The sequence below is a fragment of the Poromitra crassiceps genome (assembly GCF_964638095.1).
Source record: "Poromitra crassiceps genome assembly, chromosome: 3".
NCBI classification, from domain to species: Eukaryota; Metazoa; Chordata; class Actinopteri; order Beryciformes; family Melamphaidae; genus Poromitra; species Poromitra crassiceps.
The window spans coordinates 17,107,912-17,124,768 of NC_139625.1; the positions used below are offsets into that span (position 1 = coordinate 17,107,912).

At 43.6% G+C, this 16,857-nt stretch overlaps 1 protein-coding gene across 1 annotated transcript in view; it reads right to left on the minus strand.

The window, feature by feature from the left end:
- Positions 1-16,857, minus strand: part of LOC310772941 (interleukin-1 receptor accessory protein-like 1) — a gene marked incomplete at both ends in the record, with an annotated part of 502,589 nt that overhangs the window by 78,328 nt on the left and 407,404 nt on the right. The window contains one exon of the mRNA XM_083632894.1: positions 1,728-1,873. Coding sequence (XP_083489020.1) covers positions 1,728-1,873 — 146 coding nt within the window. The remainder of the gene's footprint in view (positions 1-1,727; positions 1,874-16,857) is intronic.

Consider the following 16,857-nt stretch of genomic DNA (forward strand, 5'->3'; position numbering starts at 1 on the left):
CATTAAAAGATTAAAAATCTCCATTTGTAGTGACTTAATTTCTTTCACTCAGGTTAAAGTAAAGGGAGGCAGCTGTTCTGTGACTGAACTATTGTTTTGCCTGTGACAATGGCAGCGACTTAACACCTGACTGAATGCAGGTGAAGCGAATTGTGTCCTTATCCTGTGCTGCATTCAATGTATTCAAAGTGTCTGTGTGTGTGTGTGTGTGTGTGTGTGTGTGTGTGTGTGTGTGTGTGTGTGTGTGTGTGTGTGTGAGAGAGAGAGAGAGAGAGAGAGAGAGAGAGAGAGAGAGCGAGCGAGAGATATAGAGACAGGGAGGAAAGGAGCGTGATGACACTCTCCCACTGAGATGTGATATTGAAATGGGCCGCATTCATCTCAAGTCACAACACCGAGACAACCGAGGCCAACGCGGCGCTTTCCACAAAGCTGCCCTGGATGCACAAAGTCTAAACACGGGGACGGGACGCTTTCCGGTAGTCTCTCAATCCAGCGAGGACCAGGACCAGGCTAATCCTCCTGGCTACCATCAAAGCTGGGTCCAACGTTGTGAGCTTAAAAGAGGAAAAATAACTTACTATATAAATGTTTTCAACACCGACAACTTTAAGGTTACAGAGACACCCCCCCCCCCCCCCCCCAAAGAAAACAAAACAAAACAAAACAAAAAAAACGTACAGAATATAACCACTCTGAAAAGTATAAAAAATTTTAAAATGTCATCCTCAGTGAAGCAAAATCGCAGGCAAAACTCAAGTATCTTTGCTTGAAGGGGCGAACAAAACGAGATGGGGGGGGGAGGAGCAACAACACGCAACGTTTGTCAATGCCTCAGTGGCCGGTGATGAAAGACGAGAAAGTGTGTGAGTGAGAGAGCTCTGCAATCAAAGGAGGATGTGGGGAAGGTCTAACTGTCAGACAGTCAAACAGCCTGTCTGGCATCAGAACACTGAAGGCTGACTCTCTCTCCAAAACAGCTTTTTATTTTTTACCTCTCTGCAAACGAATATTTCCTCGGGCGGAGATGGATGAACAGGCTCTCCGTCGTACTGTCCTTTTTCTTTCTCCCCCGGAGGCTAAAAACAACTGGTCAATTCCCCGAATCCCACGAGTTGTTCTTCTTCTTCACTCGGCGAATTGCTGCGAGAGATGTACTCTGTTGTCAGAGTGAAGGCCAGCGGTATTAAATGGTGTCTCTCACCTCCTCGAGGTGAAACGCCGCGTTATTGAACGTCAAGGTCTCCACATCCCACTTCACTTTAAAATAATCCCTTAAATAAATGAACTTCTTCCATCTCACCAAAGCTAAAATGCTCTCCTAATCGTCAAAAAGTTTAGGCACACTTTATTTTTTTGACCATTTCCCCACATTTTGGAATAATAGTAAAGAAGACATGAAAACTAATATAACACACCTGGAATTATATAGTGACCCAAAAAAGTGTTAACCAAATCAAAATTAGCTTATATTTTCTTTAAAATTTGAAGCTTTTAAAAAGGATTTGGAAAGAAATTGATACATAGGCATCAACTTCTATTTATATTTGCATAAGAACACATTTCAAGCATTTAAACATAAACCTTTCGATCAAAATGGTTTTAGGTGAGGGAAAAGACAGTACACAAGTGTGTCCAAACGTTTAACTTCCATCTGTATTTGATTTATTCCCAATCATATTCCCAATGGTAATAATAGCTCTCTCTTTCTGCCTAACTGTTCTCACCTTTCTTGCCGATCTGGATGTTGGCCTGTCGTTTGCCGTTGCCATTTTCCACGTAGCAGGAGTAGTTGCCCAGGTCGCCCTCCTCCAGGGAGTCGATCGTCAGAGAGATGGACACCTCCTGCTCCCCCAGGTGCTCCCGGATTGTCCTGCAGGGGGCAGTAGAGAACACAGGGAGCAGCTTTAGATGTGCGTTAAAGGCAGCACAGAATGCAACATTGGGTGGACAATGGAGTCATTTGTTTCAGAAAAGCTCTCATCAGAAGCTCACGAATTTAAAGGCATTGATGTCACAAAATTAGTGACTAAAATGCATGTTGATGAAGCCATTTTTTGCAATTTTGTCAATGAAGACCATGACCAGTAAATAGTCTGGTCCCAGGATGATATTTGGAATCATTTTAATTAATTCTAGCATTGATGAATATATGACTAAAAGGAAAAACTCTGAAAAATATTGACACAAGCCAAGTTCATGGTTATTGAGATCCACACTATTATTTTTTTATTTTTGTAATGACCTGTACTTGGCTGATTCAAGTGAATATTTCTGAACATATTCTCACAAAGAATGACTTCTTCATTTTATAAAAAAAAAACTATTTGCATTTGAACTGTAAGTCATAGACCATTTTAGCCTGTAACTGTCTAAAGTTGATCAATATATCATGGCTAAAATTGGACTAAATTTCAAGGCTGTATATTTGTCAAAAGGAATACAAATAAATGTGAAAATCAGCAGTGTTCAGAAGGCTGTGGCATTACTGAGCAGCTCGCAGGTGTCAATGTGTGTAACTGTTTGAATGTGAGGTAAATCGCTCCTGAAAGCGAGGGAGCAAACTGCAGCAAACCTTGCTTAGACAAATGAAGGAGAAAATTCTCCCTCTTCTTCTTGGTCATTAACCAAATAAAGCGACAAAGAGTCAAACCCTCCGGTTCCCCTTCTGTTTGTTGTAAGAAATACACGAAGAAAGCCGTACTCAGACAACTCTGTGTAAACAGACCCCGATGATGAAATACTTCTCTTCGCCACAGGAATTGGACAACTTTCAACGAGGCGGATCAGACAAGACGGGGGGGCCTACCAGACCTTTGTGGCGATGTGGTGCTGATGAGAGGAGTGCTGGCGGTTTGAGCTGGGCCAAAGGCAAAGTGCTGAACATGACGTTCCTGGCGGTGGACAGCAACTGTCAATTAACCTTGCAAACCAGACTTCCCTCACAGCAAGGTCTGGCAGGAAGGGATTACATCCATCATCTTGCCCAATCACGCTGTGCTCACAGCTTTTAGGGATTTATGACGGTTATAAGGGTTGGTAGAAAAACCCAACAACATACAAGCTGGTTGGTGAACTCTGACAACTGGCATGACTTGTACTGGTTTCATTCAAACAGGGAGTGCAACCTCCTATTGACTCTGGGGTATACATCAAAGTAGCTTCTCGCATACTTTTGGTTGAAAACACCAGGGTGTTCAGATTCAGACCAGGGTAAGATAGCCTGTAAATCTGAGTCAAAACATCAGAACAGACAGAATTGATTTAAAGTTTGCATTTTTGAATTTGTAGCCCCAGGTTTGCAGATACTTTCTGTGGCAAGAAATTCCTCGACACAACTAATTAGATGTTCTGAATCTGATTTGCCTTCGTGAAATGAGCAGAGGCCGAACTGTGGACAACACAATTGCAGACAGCAGGCACCTGCTCAAAAGGTCATAAGTGCAGATCTTTGGTTATTTAATAATCTAAGTATCGATTTTTGTGAAGAAAGAAAGGCAAGAGTCTGCACTCGAGAAAAAGTTGGTCGAGTTGGTGCTATACATCCTAAAACTCTAAGGAAACTTGTGTTAGTCAAAGGGGACAAGGATACATGAGAAGGGTGCGAGGTGACAGCCCGTGACTGACAGGAACTCAGCGTTATGAGTCGTGATGAAAAGCACTTGTTTGTTGGGTCACTAAGGCTCTTGATGTGTATTGCTTGTGACACGTTGGCACAGTGATAATAGTGAGACTGTCATGATGCAAAATGGTGCCAAGCTGTCACGCCGCTAGACGCGTTATGCCCCGAGAGCAAAATGAAAAACTTTTCTGCCGGGTGTTTTTGTGACAACAGTTGCAGCAGTTTTCAGCACTTTAGAGTATTTTAATATGTTTCGTCACAAAAAAACATCACATTCTTCAACAGCCCTATACAAAAGACTAACAGCCACAACTTATAATACTTCAACCACGGCACTTTTAGTTGGGTGTTTTTCTTCATCGGACGCTAGCCTTGGTGGGGCAAAACTACATTTGTGCTGTGTTTTGTTTCCATAAAATGGCTTGCTAGCATTATCAGCCTTCCTCATTTAAACCAAGTGGCACAACAGTTTCCAGCTGCTGCTAATTGCACTGCCTTGCTTTCAATGGGGAACGCTGACAATGCTAACAAGTCATGAGAAAGAAATGACATCCAAACTTCAAAATGTAAAGGCATCCCCAAATAAGACTATGAACGAACTAAGCACTTTTTTGACTAAAGACTTGTTTTGAGGAGCCTGGCGGTGATTTAATGACCAGCGGTGAGGGCAGCAGACTTTTTTCAGCTGCTTAAAGCCTATGTTTCTTCTTCTTCTTACTTTCTTGAAGACAGCAGCGATGAAGGGGTGCGGGGTGGGTGAGTATGGTGGTGATGGTGGGGGTGAGGGAGGGTGCATTGGGGCAGAGATGGGGACTTGGGCTTACGACTTGGACTCAAGTCGCACACACAGTGACTTGAGACTTGACTTGAGACTCGTCCTCAAAAGACTTGAGACTCATCTCGGACTCAAGATTTGGGACTCATGATCAATCTTTATTATTATTATTATTTTGGTGGTGCATTAACACGAAGGCAATGTCTACTAATAATTATGTCAACTAACTAATCAATGCTGATAATGTATGATAATAGATAAAGGAGTGAGGATCATACAGTACATGTTTTAGATTCCTTAGTTTTAGCTATGCAGTGTTCTAAGCCGACCGGAATACATCCAGCAGATGATAGAATGTTCATCCATAAGAGACTTGACACTTGACTTGGACTTGTGAACAAACACTTGACGCTTGACACTTGACTTGGACTTGCCCCTCAAAGACTTGACTTGGTCTCTAGCTCAAAGACTTGAGACTTGACTTGGACTTGCAAAAAAAAAGACTTGTGAGCATCTCTGCATATAGGGGCAATGACTCAACGCATACTCATGCTGTAATTGCCCGATGAAAGCTTTCATAAGCCGCTGCCATGGCAATGAGAGAATGACTAAAACGTCTAAAAGCCTGCTACAGTATCTCCTGCTGGGCCGGTGTGCAAAAGCAGAGATGATATATGGGGAAATAATCAGATTCAGCTTACGGATATTGCAGCGATTCCAAACTCCTGCTTAATGATGCACGTGACTAAACTCTGCTTAATGATGCACAGGGCTAAACCCTGCTTAATGATGCACGGGGCTAAACTCTGTTTAATGATGCACGTGACTAAACTCTGCTTAATGATGCACGTGACTAAACCCTGCTTAATGATGCACGGGGCTAAACTCTGTTTAATGATGCACGTGACTAAACCCTGCTTAATGATGCACGTGACTAAACCCTGCTTAATGATGCACGGGGCTAAACTCTGCTTAATGATGCACGGGGCTAAACTCTGCTTAATGATGCACGTGACTAAACCCTGCTTAATGATGCACGTGGCTAAACTCTGTTTAATGATGCACGTGACTAAACCCTGCTTAATGATGCACGTGGCTAAACTCTGCTTAATGATGCACAGGGCTAAACTCTGCTTAATGATGCACGTGACTAAACCCTGCTTAATGATGCACGTGACTAAACCCTGCTTAATGATGCACGGGGCTAAACTCTGCTTAATGATGCACGTGACTAAACCCTGCTTAATGATGCACGGGGCTAAACTCTGCTTAATGATGCACAGGGCTAAACTCTGCTTAATGATGCACAGGGCTAAACTCCTGCTTAATGATGCACAGGGCTAAACTCCTGCTTAATGATGCACAGAGCTAAACTCTGCTTAATGATGCACAGGGCTAAACTCTGCTTAATGATGCACAGAGCTAAACTCCTGCTTAATGATGCACGTGGCTAAACTCTGCTTAATGATGCACAGGGCTAAACTCTGCTTAATGATGCACGTGACTAAACCCTGCTTAATGATGCACAGGGCTAAACTCTGCTTAATGATGCATAGGGCTAAACTCCTGCTTAATGATGCACAGGGCTAAACTCTGTTTAATGATGCACAGAGCTAAACTCCTGCTTAATGATGCACAGAGCTAAACTCCTGCTTAATGATGCACAGAGCTAAACTCCTGCTTAATGATGCACAGGGCTAAACTCTGCTTAATGATGCACGGGGCTAAACTCCTGCTTAATGATGCACAGGGCTAAACTCCTGCTTAATGATGCACAGAGCTAAACTCTGCTTAATGATGCACGGGGCTAAACTCTGCTTAATGATGCACAGGGCTAAACTCTGCTTAATGATGCACAGGGCTAAACTCCTGCTTAATGATGCACAGAGCTAAACTCCTGCTTAATGATGCACAGGACTAAACTCCTGCTTAATGATGCACAGGGCTAAACTCCTGCTTAATGATGCACAGGGCTAAACTCCTGCTTAATGATGCACAGGGCTAAACTCTGCTTAATGATGCACGGGGCTAAACTCCTGCTTAATGATGCACGTGGCTAAACTCTGCTTAATGATGCACAGGGCTAAACTCTGCTTAATGATGCACGTGACTAAACCCTGCTTAATGATGCACAGGGCTAAACTCTGCTTAATGATGCATAGGGCTAAACTCCTGCTTAATGATGCACAGGGCTAAACTCTGTTTAATGATGCACAGAGCTAAACTCCTGCTTAATGATGCACAGAGCTAAACTCCTGCTTAATGATGCACAGAGCTAAACTCCTGCTTAATGATGCACAGGGCTAAACTCTGCTTAATGATGCACGGGGCTAAACTCCTGCTTAATGATGCACAGGGCTAAACTCCTGCTTAATGATGCACAGAGCTAAACTCTGCTTAATGATGCACGGGGCTAAACTCTGCTTAATGATGCACAGGGCTAAACTCTGCTTAATGATGCACAGGGCTAAACTCCTGCTTAATGATGCACAGAGCTAAACTCCTGCTTAATGATGCACAGGACTAAACTCCTGCTTAATGATGCACAGGGCTAAACTCCTGCTTAATGATGCACAGGGCTAAACTCCTGCTTAATGATGCACAGGGCTAAACTCTGCTTAATGATGCACGGGGCTAAACTCCTGCTTAATGATGCACAGGGCTAAACTCCTGCTTAATGATGCACAGAGCTAAACTCTGCTTAATGATGCACGGGGCTAAACTCTGCTTAATGATGCACAGGGCTAAACTCTGCTTAATGATGCACAGGGCTAAACTCCTGCTTAATGATGCACAGGGCTAAACTCCTGCTTAATGATGCACAGGGCTAAACTCTGCTTAATGATGCACAGAGCTAAACTCTGCTTAATGATGCACAGGGCTAAACTCTGCTTAATGATGCACGGGGCTAAACTCTGCTTAATGATGCACAGGGCTAAACTCTGCTTAATGATGCACAGGGCTAAACTCTGCTTAATGATGCACAGGGCTAAACTCTGCTTAATGATGCACAGGACTAAACTCTGCTTAATGATGCACAGGGCTAAACTCTGCTTAATGATGCACAGGACTAAACTCTGCTTAATGATGCACAGGACTAAACTCTGCTTAATGATGCACAGGACTAAACTCCTGCTTAATGATGCACAGGGCTAAACTCTGCTTAATGATGCACAGGGCTAAACTCTGCTTAATGATGCACAGGACTAAACTCTGCTTAATGATGCACAGGGCTAAACTCTGCTTAATGATGCACAGAGCTAAACTCTGCTTAATGATGCACAGGACTAAACTCTGCTTAATGATGCACAGAGCTAAACTCCTGCTTAATGATGCACAGGGCTAAACTCTGCTTAATGATGCACAGGGCTAAACTCTGCTTAATGATGCACAGGACTAAACTCTGCTTAATGATGCACAGAGCTAAACTCTGCTTAATGATGCACAGGGCTAAACTCTGCTTAATGATGCACAGGGCTAAACTCTGCTTAATGATGCACAGGGCTAAACTCTGCTTAATGATGCACAGGACTAAACTCTGCTTAATGATGCACAGAGCTAAACTCTGCTTAATGATGCACAGAGCTAAACTCTGCTTAATGATGCACAGAGCTGCAGGGTATCACAATGCGAGAACTCATCTACCTCTTCTTGATCAATGAATGGAGGGACTAAACAAGGCAGATTGTAAAGTGCTGTGTGGATAAAGATAAAGTAAGTAACTAGCGGGATAAAAACTATCTAACATTACTGCCGCGGCAATATCTCATATTAGCTGTAAAAAGTGCACTCTGTAATTGGTATCCCACATAGAAAATATAACAGATTCGGTTTTTTTGACCACGTACAGGGAAGCACCATTAGAGGCAATCATTCTGCAGTTTCGTGAACTAGCTGCTTCATAAAAAGTAATTATGAAGTAGCACCTTTTGAGCTGCTGCTCCGCGGGGGTGCAGCAATGTTCGACTCCGTCACAAATGAGTTACTGGGCTGAGGTTTGTGTGACTGAGATGACGGTGTGTGTGAGGGAGAGAAATTAATTTCCCTTTCTTCTTAATTCCTGCGAGCTTTTCTAACCCCCATCCTTCTCCATTGTGTGGCCAGCCAGCCAGAGACACCAGGGTCCATGAGGTTGGGATATGGATCTGTGCTGATAGCTTTTTAAAGAGGCGGCGTCCATGTGTGACTCAACGTGGGCTCGGCTAAAACGGGTGTTTGGGGGGGGAGGGGGGGGGGGGTCACTGAGGGAATCAATCTTTGCTTTTAAAAGTCTCATAATTAAAGAATCAATGTGGTTTACTATATTTGAATGCCTGTTTGTGTGTATCCATCATATGTGAAATCAGGCCTGTAAGTGAATGTTTTGCATGGATGAAACTATACTATACTATACACTACTGACCACGTGAACTCACATTTTGTTTGGTTTTGTGGATCAGTCTGGCCTGCAGCCCGCCCACAGTGCTTTCAGAGTGTGGGAGTAACATTACTTGCCTTGACAGACAACACCTTCAGCCAATCAACGTCGCCAAATCCAATCCAAATCCACTCCGATGAACAGCAATAACTGCACTTAGGGCTGTGTCTAGTTAACGTTACCGCTTGCCAGCGGCGTCCCTGTTACAGCCAGTTACGGCGACAGTTACATTGTCAACTACGAGGCAGCCCCCTGATTGGCCCGTGCACTTTGTAATTCCTGGAAATCGCTGATCAGACTGATCGGCAGAATGTGAGGTCACATGACCTGGATGGTTTACCAGGCTAGAATATGAGTGGCATGTATTAGACAGTATACTATACAGTCTATGGTGGCATGGTGATGGCATGTGTGCGGTTGGTTGTGTGTACAGTATACAGGCTTGTGAGAGAGGAAGATAAAGAGGGGGTTGGAGAGAGCACATGTGCAGCAGTGTGCATGTGTGTGGATGAGACAGAGAGAAAGCCAGGGTGAACAAGCTCTCGTCTGCAGGCGCTGTGTCTGAGGAGACATGGACGGGTGGTAAACTGGCACAGTGGAGCTGGATGGAGATGAAAGTGCAGCACCAGGATCCTTGATGCTGTACACATGGTGAAGAGCCTATCACAACACACTGACTGTCTCTCTCTCTCTCTCTCACATGCACACACACACACACACACACACACACACACACACACACACACACACACACACACACACACACACACACACACACACACCTCACAGTGCTCTCACAGTGCTTCTCTAACCATCACAATTCTAACCTTGCGAGCATTCGAGCGAGATCATGAGATCAGGATCACATGACAAATCCATCTTGCCACACCCCGATCCTATTGGTCTGAATCTGAACCAGCAGAATCTGAATCCTGCAGGATTTAGGTGTGACGACAGCGGGAGCGAGCCCATGATAGACAGATTGTTCATCCAATCACCTCCCAGGTATTTTTCTGAAAGGGCCTGCCCCCAAAACTGAGGGTTTCCTGAGGGTGATGTGAAAAGAATAAACCATCTGGCAGCATCAGGTTACCGTATCACCATCCATCCCTGGCTAATATTCATTCTCTTGAGCCGTTTTGACTTGAGCAGCTCTTTAACTGTTTTGACTTGAGTAGCTCTTTAACTGTTTTGACTTGAGCAGCTCTTTAACTGTTTTGACTTGAGCAGGTCTTTAACTGTTTTTACTTGAGCAGCTCTTTAACTGTTTTTACTTGAGCAGCTCTTTCACTGTTTTTACTTGAGCAGCTCTTTAACTGTTTTTACTTGAGCAGCTCTTTAACTGTTTTTACTTGAGCAGCTCTTTAACTGTTTTTACTTGAGCAGCTCTTTAACTGTTTTTACTTGAGCAGCTCTTTAACTGTTTTGACTTGAGCAGCTCTTTAACTGTTTTGACTTGAGCAGCTCTTTAACTGTTTTTACTTGAGCAGCTCTTTAACTGTTTTGACTTGAGCAGCTCTTTAACTGTTTTGACTTGAGCAGGTCTTTAACTGTTTTTACTTGAGCAGCTCTTTAACTGTTTTTACTTGAGCAGCTCTTTAACTGTTTTTACTTGAGCAGCTCTTTAACTGTTTTTACTTGAGCAGCTCTTTAACTGCGGTATGACCAAATGTAGATCCCCGTCCATCGACGACACTTCACCCCACTGCACCCAAGCAAGACAGACTTGCACTGGATCAGAGCAGATTGTCTGAAAAGGAGACTTGAGGCGTAACATTATATTCAGTGACAGATTACCCAGTAGGCATTGGCTCAGAGTGAGCAGGGCTATCACAGTGTTGCATCAGTTAGGAGGGAGGCATTCCACTCCTCAAACTGTCTGGCCAAATCTGATACAAACAAAGCACAGTAAATAGTGTGCTCACCAATCCAGGAATCCATCCGTAATGTACATACTGTATGGGCTCTATTCTCCCACAGGCCATCGGCGCTATTACGGGCCTTAACCGCAAAAAAACGTGCCTTGCGCCTGTTTCGGCAAGATAGCAATAGGCTTTAGGCTGCCAAATGCGCTTTAGGCCGAATGGGCGTGGCGCAGTCCCAAAGTGGGCGTGTCGGCGCTAAATACCAGCCTAGTGATATCTTGGGACCTGGCGTACATTTAGCGCTTTGCGCTTTTGAAAAGCAGGCCTATTCTGTGCCTTCACTGCCTCTTCTCTGTCACCCTTCTCTCTCTCTCTCTCTGAGTTCCCAGCATGCATTGTGTTTCTCCATTTCGCTACTAAATAGCAACCAAATGAGCCAAAATAGATATAAAAGGTAGTTCTAAATTAATGTGTAATGGTAACACAGCCTGCCATTGTCAACATTTCAATATTGGACCAAATAAAACATCGAAATGAAAACACCACCCTATGTGAAACATATATGTCCTCCTGGGCCTATATATACCCCTTGTCGAGTTAACGTGATTTAGAGAAGTAACAGCGGAACGCGCTTCGGAACGCGCTTCTAATGGCATCTGCTATACTGTGATGTCCCTCCAATAACTTGGCCCTATTTCACATTTAGTTTTACAATAAAAACACATTTATGCAATGACTTGACATAATGTAGGCTATATTTATGTGCATCATCCTTCCTGCAGCAGGCGAGAGAAAATGATATCTTTCTGGACAAACTTTCACCAATCTAATAGGCTATATTTTTCTAGCTGATGCATAGAACATTATTTTCACTTTGATATTGCTATAGTGTAGCGTATTTACATGCTTGCAGTATTTAAACTGCAGTTAGATTGGTTTGAGAAGCATCATAATATGGAATAATAGCCGATATATGGAGACAGACGGGATGAAGGGAGGTGGGGGGGGGGGGGATCAGAGGCTTGGGTTTCGTCTGGTTTTGCGGGACCAGTGGAATTGGAGCTAAAAAGGCAAGCGTGCCATTCGTTTATTGCACTTATCCAATGAGCATGACAGTGCATAATTTTATGCCTAAAAGGCGTGGTTGTAATGCTTTGGGCTGCATCTAGCGCCAGCACGACGATATCAAGTGCGCCTGTCCACGCCCACTGCTTTGATCTGCGCCTGCCGCTCGGCCTAGAAACTGCGCCGATGCAACGATAGGGCCCTATATGTGTATGTATGTATGTATTGTTTATTGTTTATTGTGGATCGCCATTAGTCTACACCAATGTTTCTCAAACAGTGGTCCGCGGGCACCCCTTAGTGGTCCGCAAGTAGATTTATATTTTTTTCCTTTTTTCTACCTCCCACTATCCAATCAGAAAAATGTTTACATTTTCTGGGAAAGTCAAGGTCAGATCATGTTGCCTCTAATGGACTATATGTATTTTTTCACCCCGAATCCAATGCCACCACCCCTGACTCTCTACGACTTACGGTTGCAGAGATACAGTACGTCCACTCTGCCTGCAGGGCTACAGGAGAGAGACAGAGTACAGCGGGTGGTTGGGAGTTCCAAGTTACTGACCAAACACTCTATTTCAGTAATTGCTGTCAGAATATAGAGCCATTTAACACTTATTTGAACACAAAAACATCACTGAATGCAACTTGAACATGGCAAAAGATAGCCTATTTGACTTTGCAACATTGTGCATTTATTGAACTTGAAAAAACTTTCTTTGAACTTTGAATATATTTGAACTAAACAGGAGAAATACATGTTAAAAAAAGGTAAATGGACTAACTAAAATAAAATACATATATTTTATATTTTTTATATCGGTTATCTTGTTTTCATAATTGTGGGAAGCCAAAAATTTGATTAATTGTACTGCTATTTGTCATTTAATTAGCCTGTAATTTGTAATTTACAGTTGAAGTAGTAGGCCTATTGTTTTTGGGGATGTTTTGGGAGTTAGGTGGTCCCCGAGTTTTTTTCATTGGTTTAAGTGGTCCTTGGTCTGAAAAAGTTTGAGAAACACTGGTCTACACCAAAGGTGAGACTACTCTTCCTGGGGTCCAAACACGTAAAATACAAACATAAAAGTCCAAAAGCATTGGAGTAAAAACAACACAACAAAAATAAATAAAAAACAAACAAAAAACAAGTGAGTCAAGGCTCACTCAATATTCATGTCAATCAAATATTAACAGTATCAACTCTTCTCATAAACAAAAATAAATTTATCGGTCTTCCTGAGTAATTGCACCAGCAAAAACACTTATCCTGACCTTATTTTTACCATACTCGCATGAAACCATCATATTATAATTGAAATACTTGATTACAATATATAATACATAATATAATACATACCGTAATACAAATTCCTTCCATGTTGCACAATTAACAAATAGTAAATCAAAGACCAAAATCTATCTTATGATTCATAACTACAATTTTTAACTTTCTTTTTTAACATAAATTTGTTCTGGTATTTTATTCCATGTATGTATATGTAGAGTATGTATGTACAGTATGTATGTATGTATGTATGTATGTATGTATGTATGTATGTATGTATGTATGTATGTATATATATGTAATATATATATATATATATATATATATATATATATATATATATATATATATATACACAATTCTATGTGGGTAGGTCAGAATAAGGGTTCTCATCCAACCCACAACATTTGCATATGATAGCAGACTGGAGTATTGGCCTTCGCCAAAACCAATACTCCAGTCTGCGCTCTCCGAGTGCACTTCTAGATAGGAGTGCTATTATCTGGATTCTCTTCAGCCGTGCTGACACATTTTCATGCAAATTGAAAATCTGGCTCAATTACTGCTAAACTCTGATCCATCTGATACGGAAATCTGATCCTGAAATCCACTGATACTGAAGTGGCATCATGTGAACACTGACCACCCCCCCCCTCCCAACAACATCCAGCCTTCAATAATTGACTGACACATTTTGTTCACGCCTGCTGCTGCTTTGCTGTGGAGCCAGAACGTAATTGGCCATCACCTGTCCAAGCTCCTCTGGGCTTTTGCTTCTGTCCAAATGCAGCACCTGCTCATCACATTCATGAGCAGCTATGAAGGTGCAGCTGAGGTCTGGAGACGGTCCCATTCCCTGACATTAGGACGGAATCTCTGCTGTTTGCAGATGATGTTGTCCTTTTTGGCCTCATTAGACTGTGATGTCCGGTGTGCATTGGATTGGAGCGGTCTGCAGCCAAGGGTAACATGGTTGGGGTGAGGGTGGGCAGAGCACCTCCAAATAGAAGATCATGGTTCTCTATGGAAGAAGGTGGCCTGTCCCATTCAGTTGGGGAGTGAGAAGCTGCCCTAACTGGAGGAGTTCAGGTATCTCAGGGTCTTAAGTCACTGAGCCACAAAGCAAGGCTCTCACTCTAGTGGCCATATCTTTGTTCTCATCTTCACCTACAGTATGGTTGCAAGTGAGGAGGGTTGAGGAGGATGGTTGAGGAGCGCAGTGTTCCGGGCCAGACACAGGACACACTGGAGCATGGCGAAAAAAAACTATTTCCAGAGGGTCACACTGACTTAGATAGAACCACACATACTGTAGGACAATTGGATCTAAACAGAAAATACATAGAACCAAATGATGTTAAAGTACGTGAATTTGGTAGACATGAAAGACTGATTTACAATAGGCTATTTGCTAGAACAGAAGGCCTGTGTACTTGATTCAAAAACAAGAACTTTCTGTTAGAAAATGTTGATTCCCTGCCCCCCCCCAGCTGTATAATTTGGTGTAGCCTACTCTGATGTTACAATGAAAAGATTTACTTAGATAAAACAATCGACTTAAAAGCAGTATCAACTTTTAAATGAGCCTACATCTTGCTAATTATCTGATATACTGTATGCACCACTGCATAGATCACTGCTGAAATACATTGCATTTGATTCATTTGAGGGCGTTGCGGGCCGGATTGAGATGGCCCATGGGGCCGTATTTTGCGCATGTCTGCACTGGAGGGACTACATCTCCCAGGTGGCCTGCAAGCGTATTGGGAGCTGGAGGAAGTAGCTGGTGATAGAGATGACATCCATGGATGACATCTGGTCTGCTCTGCCTGCCCTGTTGCCACCGGGAGCCCGTCCGGTTAAGCGGTGAGTAGTTAAGACTTAACTACTCACTGCTTAACCGGACGGGGTTAAGTTAAGTTATCCTTTATCCCCATGGGGAGATTCATCCTCTGCATTTGACCCATCCTCTAGTAGGAACCTTCCTAGAACTAGGAGCAGTGAGCAGCCGCAGTGCAGCGCCCGGGGGACCAACTCCAGTTCTTTTGGCAGTGCCTTGGTCAGGGGCACTGACAGGAGTCTTAACCCTAACATACATGTCTTTGATGGTGGGAGGAAACGGGAGCACCCGGAGGAAACCCACACAAACACGGGGAGAACATGCAAACTCCACACAGAAATGACCTGGGACGGACAGGGGGTTCGAACCCGGGACCTTCTTGCGGTGAGGCAACAGTACTAACCACTGAGCCACCGTGCCGTCCTCCCACTGTCTGAGTACACTGTCTAGGTGTGGAGTGATAGCAATACAGTGGAGTAAGACAAAGGACAAACACCACAGAAGTAGAAGAAGACATGCATTGAATTTCAGTACCAATGTAAAGAATCTAGATGCATTTTGTGGCTATGTTAGCCAGTCATAATGATATCCAACAGTCTGTAAAATGTCAGGAATGAACAGATAAGTATATTCTGTCTGTCTGTAATGCCAACAGACATTGAGAGCATCGCTGTATCCAGATTGCCCATGGGTATCTATAAGGATGTTAATTAGTATAAAAGAAGTGGAGAAGTAATACCTCAGCCTGTTCAGAAGGGGATTGCATGCCCGATTTATGGGGCTGGAGTTTGTTTTGGTGTTCAGTCTCAGTAGCGCGGCATGTGTGTCCGCATCGAACACACATCCGAGTCTCTGCAGCCGCAAAAGGCCTGTGTGGAATCTCAATGGTGCATGCGTTGTGCCAAAAACTCCATTTCATGTATTACAGGCAACCCCTCTGGGAATAGTCCTGTGTGATTAATTTCCATTTCAAAGCAAAAGGCTCATGGAACGATGTCAGGGAGTGGGTTTGAAGTGGAGCGGATTCAACAGAAGAAAAAAATAAAATAAAAAAATATATAGAAACACACACATAGAGAAGGAGAGACCGTATCACGCTACGGCACGCAACAAAAACAAATACGTACGTGAAAAGAAACTTGAGCGTGTGTCACACACATGCACACGCACACACACGCACGCACGCACACACACACACACACACACACAAACACACACACACACACACACACACACTTTGAAAGAAGGGCAGGGTGAAGAGTTTTGATCTGTTGCCTCAGTCGACTACCCTATGAAAGCAGGGTTCCTAACCACACGCGACCCACTCGTCAGTGCACCTCCTGCTTTTGCAAACTTGTGCGGCTGCTCTCTCCTTGTCATCTGGATTTTACCACCTCTACCCGCCCGCCGCCACCCCGCTGCTGCACCTCCTCCACCACCTCCCCACTAAATCTCCCAGGCTCTAATTGGCCCGGTGTCCTTCAGCGTGAGTGCTGGGTGAAGCGTGCTAGCCAGGCTAACGGAGACGTGTGGAAATGCCAGGTCACTGACTGGGCCACTAACTCTCCTCCCAGCCTTGTCACACTGCTTCCAGTTAACCTTTTCATTAGGGCACATTTGTCCACAACAGGGATTTTCTACTCATATGCGTTAGTCCTTCACAGAGTACAGCGGCGAGGAACATGTCTGCGAGTGTGTGTGTGTGTGTGTGTGTGTGTGTGTGCGTGTGTGTGTGTGTGTGTGTGTGTGTGTGTGTGTGTGTGTGTGTGAAAGTTCATGTCAGCCCTGTGACAAATGTCGCTAAGATTTCACTCTTAAAATCTTGTTTTCCTTGAAAGAATTTTCAAAATCCAATAATAGGGCGAGATAATGATCCCCTCCAGGCGAGCGTCTGGAGGGGATTATGCGTTTGGTCGTGTAGTGTGTGAGTGTATTATGTTTGTCTCTCTGTCCGCAGTTGATCTCGCATACTACTGGACCAATCAGCC